Source organism: Corvus brachyrhynchos, unplaced genomic scaffold (genome assembly GCF_000691975.1).
Source record: "Corvus brachyrhynchos isolate BGI_N302 unplaced genomic scaffold, ASM69197v1 scaffold3, whole genome shotgun sequence".
In the NCBI taxonomy this organism is placed as follows: Eukaryota; Metazoa; Chordata; class Aves; order Passeriformes; family Corvidae; genus Corvus; species Corvus brachyrhynchos.
The window spans coordinates 6,930,263-6,937,246 of NW_008237619.1; the positions used below are offsets into that span (position 1 = coordinate 6,930,263).

Genomic DNA, 6,984 nt, shown 5'->3' on the forward strand with positions numbered 1-6,984 from the left:
TCAAATTTTTTGAGTCCCCTTTGTCTACTGGATCAAATACAAGCTGTTTCAGCTTCTCTTTAAAAGGAAATCTTTTCCATCCTCCTCCTCATCCTTCATTCACCACCAGGATGTTGAACACTAGCTGCTAAATTTTCAAGCAAGTCCCTTGGTACTTTCATCCTGCCTCCCTGAAGTAGATGAGCTTTTTGAGCACCTCCTCAGCTGCCTCTGAGAACAGCTGACAAGTAATAAGCTGCTGGTATGCAGGTACCATCCAGTTGTTCATACATCATGTAGCAAATACAGTGGTACTGATGTCTTTTGCTTTTATACATATTTCTTTTGGGACTTGTGTCTTTCAGCTGGAATCTCCTTGGAGTAAAGGCCAGGTAAAGACATGCACTGGACAATGTCATAAACCCTGAAAGGTAGCTGAGAAAACACTGAATGCTTTTAATGCTCATTCTTCCAGGCTTAATTTGTTGTGTTTATGACCCATATTTATTCAATAACAATTCATTGTGTTTCTGTGTTTCATATTTACATGATAACGAACACAGTTGCTAAAATATTAATCAAGTCCATCTATACTTCATGTTACATAAGATTGACAGTCAAGATTTATACTGCAGCTAACTAAAGGGGTTGTTTAGGCTAGATCACAGAATCACTGAGGTTGAAAGTGACCTTTGGAGATCTAGTCTAACCACCTACTCCAGCAGGGTCATCTGGAGCAGGTTGCCCAGGACCATGTCCCAGATGGGTTTTGAACATCTTGTTTGGTAGAGAATGCACAGCCTCCCTGTGCAATCTATTCCAGTGTTTGATCATCACTTAATATTCACATTTATGGGCAAAAAGGGAAGTCCACAGAACTACAGGCCAGGCAGCCTCACCTCCATCCCCAAGAAGGAATGCTTCAAGGCAACTAATCCTGGAAAGCATTTTCACACGCGTGAAGAACATGAGGATGATTTGGAGTGATCAGCATGGATTTATGATTTCCCTCTTAAATGGTATGGGCTAGGACAGAAACACAACAGGTGTTAAGATGGGGGTTTTTTTGTATTTCATATAACTTGAGGGTCTATAAATTAAGTGGCATTTCAACAGAATCTTACTACATAATATATGGAATGGAATGGAATGGAATGGAATGGAATGGAAAAGCAAGGTTAGGCAGCCTAATAAGTTTTAAAACATTACGTGGCCATCAAGTGAGTAAAGTGAAAGTACCTTGTCCATTTTTAGGAAACAAGAACAATCAGGAAATAGGCCTACACATAATTAGAAAACAACACCTTTATTTTTACCTGTCCCATGAGAAGAAAACAAGAGAATGGAGCCTGTAAAGAGACGTAAGCAAGGTGAAATGTAGGTTCTCCAAGGGAAATGTAAGCTAAAATGTGATGTTCTCTCTCCTGCTGTGTGTCTCAGTAAAAGGGGATCTTGGAAACCCCTGAAACTTTGCAACTGCAGTTTGCTAAACTGTAGTCAAATGTGTAATTCTTCACTGTCAGAAAATAAGTGAGGTGAAGTTTTTACTCTTAAATATTGTCTGGTAGGAAAGGAGTCTCAAGGGTAGGTGACAAGTGCCAGGTACTTTATTTCTTTGGCAATGATGAATTGCTGCTCAGGGTGAGCTAACATATTCACAAACTGCCTTGTCCTGGAGAATTCCTCTCTGCTGGAGTGATTTTTTCTAGCAAAGCTGGAAGAGGCCAGGGTATGGAGAGAGCCTTCCTGGTGTGCAGAAACAGAGACCTGAAGAAGACTTTTAACTTGGAGATCACTCACTCTATATTCTTCTAGAGCCAAGGAAAACTCTCTCTCCCTCTCCCCCATCCAGAACCACTGTCTCTTCATACAACCCATCTTCTCCCTCAGGGCAGCCAGCCAATTTTGCCAGACCTTAAAAGTGGCAGCTCTCAGTGACTCTAATGTATTACTCAGAATGGTGTGAGGAGCTACCAGTTTTCAGAGAAGCCAAGATGATTTAAGACCTGCCCCTCTTGCAGCCCAAGCTCTCAGTGACTGCTGTGGGGACCACAGGGACTGGTAACTGCTTTGGGGAGGGAAGGCTTCCCGGATGCTCTAGGAGAGGAGGAGACATTAATTCAGGGTCACATTCAAATTTCAGTGTGTGCCTCCTAGAAATTTCCTCCTGGCAGGACATATAGCAGAGTAGGTGATGGAAATAGAAAAAATACTGCTTTTGCTTTTCCCTTTTTTTTTTTTTTTTTTTTTTTGGAGGGGGGTTAAGTTCAGAATTCAAAGTGGAAAAAAAAATCAAATAAAATCAATTGTGTTTTTTCCCTGCAACTTCTGGAGTGCAGAGCTACTTACATTAGTATTCTGTAGCTAAATGCTTGCTGTCACTTCTTCCCCAGCAACAGCTTTCTTGAAAAATATTAATACTTCAGAATTTGTAAGTTCCCCCTACTAGCTCTAATCATAGGAATACAAAATCCTCCCCTGCTTTTGGCCCCAAAATGCTGTGTAATGTTGGCACACAGTGTTTCACAAATATCACTACCTTCACCACGATGGGGACGTGATCTCTTCTATCCCCAGTATAACACAGCTCAGAAGAATTAGTGGACAAATATTTGTTACACATTTAGAGGACTGTGTATAAAAATTGCTAGAGGTATCATTTATGAAAGAAGCTTATAAAACAGTTGCAAAATGGCTTTTCTTGGTTCTAAACACCTTGTTGTTTGCTCTTCCCCACGTGTGGGGGACCCCTTTTTTAACATCTAAAGGGCAAGAGGGGCGATGAGGAAACCCAGTCCCTCTCACCCACTGTTTATTCAGATCGATCCTTGGGTTGGTTCTGCAGAGAAGGGCTGGCATTTGGTTAAACACAGACTGGGCTGAGCAAACAGGTTGAAAATTCCCTTGGACTTTCTCACTCCCAGCACTGTCAGCCTGCCTCCAGCCCAGCTCAGTTGATCAGTGAGCAGGCTTTGTTTGGCAGGCTTCTTTGGCCAGATATCTGCTTGAGGTTTGTGTCTGCTCCAAGAGGAGGATAACCAGGAGGAGGATGACGACGGGCCTGCAGGTAAGAGGTCGGGTGCCTGTAACCCACCAGAGCTTCTCTGCTCACACTCATTTTTTGGGCTCTGTTTCCTTTTATTGTGCCCCTCTTTTGAGTGTCAAGGTGTGTTTCTAAAACTTTCTTGAGATGAAGTATTTTGCTGTGTTTCATCGATAAATAGGCATTTCTCTGCCCCTTCACCTCCTTTGGAGGTCATCATTCTTGGTCAGCACCTCGTCATGGTGGGAGTTATCCTTTCCGCACCCTTGGCACACACCCCTCCTCCCACCCTGGCTGCCAGGGGGTGTTTCCCTCTCAGCCTATGAAATCTGGATGGCAACATCTGCCCAGATGTTGCAACCCTGGCTGCCATCTTCCCTGACAGCCCTGGGGAGATGCTCCATTGAGGGCTGTTTCTCAGTGCCCCTTGCACGACACCCTGGAACAGCAAGGTTGTGGCCATGCCCTCCTCTCCAAGCCCCAGCAAGGCACCATTTGGCAGAGCACGGGGGAGCTTTGGGAGAAGGGTGTGATAGGGTGGGCTTGTGGCTCAAGCATAGGAACATGAGACTTGCAACCCTGAACCTCATCAGCACCTCACTGCTGTTGTGGGGGGCCAGCTGCCCCAGGGTCATTGGGGTGCATGAGCTGCTGCAGCAGGCAGCACAGCCTCACCCCAGGACGTGGTGGGTCTCAAGAGCTTGTGCAGGATCACCACATTTCTCCCCAGACTTTTGGGATGTCATTGTTCCCAACCCTTTTCCTAGCCCTGGAGATGCATGTGTGTGCTCCTTGACCACCTTCTGCAATGCTCATTATTTTACACAGCGCTTTTGCAGGTCTTCTTATTCACCTCTGAGGAGTCCTGTCTCCTCACACAGTCAGATTTCACTGCGCCTCTTCCTTGCCTGTCCATGACACTTCCCAGCTCTCACTGCCCTCTTTCAGCAGCAGGACAGCCTTGTCCCTGTACCATTCCAGATGAGGGTCTGACTGGTTCATGTCATGGCTGTGACTGCATCTTCCATGTCCGGCTTTGACTCACTCCTAGCAGCCCCATACACCTTGGTGGCTGGACTGTGGCTGCAGGCTGGGCGTGGCTCTGCTCATGGGAACAGGCTGCTCTGCCAGCAGCTCCTCTCTGAGACGTCACATGTGTCCCTATCCCGTCATCACCTCACCTGCTCCACCTTCTCTTGGCATCTCTCCTCCAAAACTGTTGCTTTACCCTTGCTCTCCATTCCCCTGGCATCCATCCCTCTCTTCTATTGCCCACAGAGTGCCATGTCCCACCCTAAAGCTGAGCAGGTCCTTTCAGGAAAGGTCTGGCCTTGGACCATCTCCAGCCCTTTTGGAGCAGAGGGATGTGGAAATGTCCGGGGAGGTGGCAGCTTCTGCTGGGGATATTGGCCCTGCAGCACCAGGGCAGAGCTCTGGTTTGTGTGCTTTGGCTACAGCCTGCAAGGAGGCTGTGGAGCCCCACACAGAGGGTGAGAGACCTGCTCTGCTCGTTGCCCCAAATGCTCATGTCAATGTTTCTGCATTTTTGTTAAACACTCCAGTGCTGACTGGACTGAGCTGATAAAAAGTGCCATGCTTCTTGCCGAGAGAGGAATGTTGTTTTCCTGTGTCCTGCAGCAGGAGCTGATAGAGAAATATATTATGCAGTGTTTGAAGAAGGGTCTTAATTATTTTGCAGCCTATGTGTTCAGACTTCAAACACATTTTTCCCATGCCTGCCGTCTAATTTGGAGAACAAAAGGTTATGGTTTATAGGTCAGAGCATGACACCCATTGTGAGCACTCTGCTTTACATCCCAGTTATTCCAATCAATGAGATTTGCTGAATTTTTTATGCTGTGCTGGGCTTTTATCTCTCTCATTTCATCGAAAAACTACAAAATAAAAACCAAAGCAGAGTCAGATGAATTCCTAAGGTCCTGTTGGCAGAAAAATCTACAGGATCTTGAACAAAATAACAACAGTAGTTAAAAGCAGAACTGAAAACAAAGAGCCACAGAGAATATTTTGTGTAACAGAAACCACCTGCCCAATTACGATAGTGCCCATCAACCTGCCCAGCCTGGAGATATCTATAACTTATCTAGGAACTGTAGAGGCCAGGCAGAGACCTAGGGGGAGATGCCTTTGGTCAGATCATGGTGCCACTTCCTGGAGATGGGCTGTGTTCCATTTTTGCAGATTTTTCGGCCCAGGAAGGATGCTCTGGTGCTGGGCAAGCAGAAAGGGGTCATTTCCCTTGGCTTGGGGGCACCTTGTGCAACACAGACTGAGAAGTGGGAGGTGGGCTGAGAGAGTTGGAAGGGAGAAAGGCCATGATGTGCCTGGCCCTTCCACCGCTGCCCCCAACCAACCTGTATCAGCAGGGTCCCTGCATGCTGCCCCAGAGCCCTGGAGCATGACAATTCCGAGGCATGCAGGGAGCTGATATGGCACAGCGTTTTGGGAGCCCAAATAATGTTTGACACCAACCCCTATGGGTGTGTAGAGGAGAGAACCTCTCTGAGGTCTACCACAGAGAAAGACAAAAAGAAACAGTGAATAAGAAAAGCCACATCCAACATCTAGGCAGAAGTCTTGGAGTCACACTCAGGGTGATAAATCACCAAGAAGACATCTCCCCTCCAGCGGCTGCAGTCCTGCCAATGTCTTTTTTTCAGCACTCGATGCAGTTATCCGAGCATTCTATTTTTTTTTTCTTGGCAAGAAAGAATTTATTTGACCAAACAATGATGCAGCAGCTTCTGGCGCCATTCTGGAGGCAGCGGGGCAGTGCCACCCTCTGCAGCCCCCGGTGCAGCTGAGGAAGGCAGCAGCTCTGCATCCAGCCCAGTGGGAAACTGCCCCCTGCATTGCTGCGCTCGGGCAAGGTGCGGTGCAGCACCAGCGTGGCCACACGGCAGCTGCTGCCACCAGATGCTTGCTGCTGGGTTGGTTTTCTTTCTTTCCTCTGTCCCAGCAAGCAGAGACAAAGGGACCTCTGGGGGTGTGGATGGGCAGGCCAGATGTGCAGGTCACCAGCTTTTTAGCCTGAAGGACAGGGGATGGATTTGTCACAGAAAAGTCTCTGTGCCTTCTTTCCCTCTCACCCCAGCAGTGTGGCACGGGGCTGCCGGGGAGCATGCAATGCTTGCCAGGTACACAAACCCTCCAAAGAACCACTGACTGTCCCCTCCCAGCTCTCCATCAGCATTCAGCAGAGCCTGTCGAATCTTGCTAGCTATGCCTCCAGAAAATCAGCTTGTTCCCTCTTCCTCCTCTTCCCCCTGTCCTCCCCTTTTCACCAGGGCTGCCCCGAAGGCAAATGCTCGGACCACCTTTATGTTACTGGTAAAGGGGGATGCAGTATGGAAGCCTCAGTTAATTCTGGAACTGCTGCAGTCCCATCAGATATTGCTGCATTTCCGTTTAAAAGAAGGGAGGGGGAAAAAAGAGGGGGGGAAAAATGCTCCAGTACAATACATTTGCCAGGGCTGCTTAGGTGACCTACTGCTTTGCATATCAATATGCTTCTTGCAGAACCCAGCGGAGAGCAGCTCCTAGCGATGTATATTCATTTGCAAGACGAGAGAAATATCCTCCCTGAACCGATGGAAACCAGGATGTTTTCAGGTTCAGGCTGAGCAGGGCTTCCAGCCAGCCGGGGCCCCCTGGGAATAGTCTTCTCTTACACGTCGCTGAAAGGAGCCTGAGGAAAACACATGATTTCTCAGGAGGTTTCAGGCTTGCTCTCTGAGTGTCTGCTACACTGGGAAAATTATAAGGGGGCTGCAAATTGCCCAAGGTTGAGCACCCCTGGGGGGAATAACCCAGGCACTGTAATACTATATATAAAATAAACCAGGTAGAGGGGCTTTGTCAGTTCACTTTTATCTCAGACCTGTGCCTCTCTGAAGGTGCCTGCCCCTGCCAGAGCTGCTCATGGCTGGCCAGAGGCAGGG

At 47.7% G+C, this 6,984-nt stretch overlaps 1 protein-coding gene across 1 annotated transcript in view; it reads left to right on the plus strand.

The window, feature by feature from the left end:
- The first annotated feature begins 2,881 nt into the window (after window positions 1-2,881).
- Window positions 2,882-6,984, plus strand: part of HGD (homogentisate 1,2-dioxygenase) — a 24,026-nt gene continuing 19,923 nt past the window's right edge. The window contains exon 1 of the mRNA XM_008631733.2: window positions 2,882-3,046. Coding sequence (XP_008629955.2) covers window positions 3,029-3,046 — 18 coding nt within the window. The 5' untranslated portion in view covers window positions 2,882-3,028. The remainder of the gene's footprint in view (window positions 3,047-6,984) is intronic.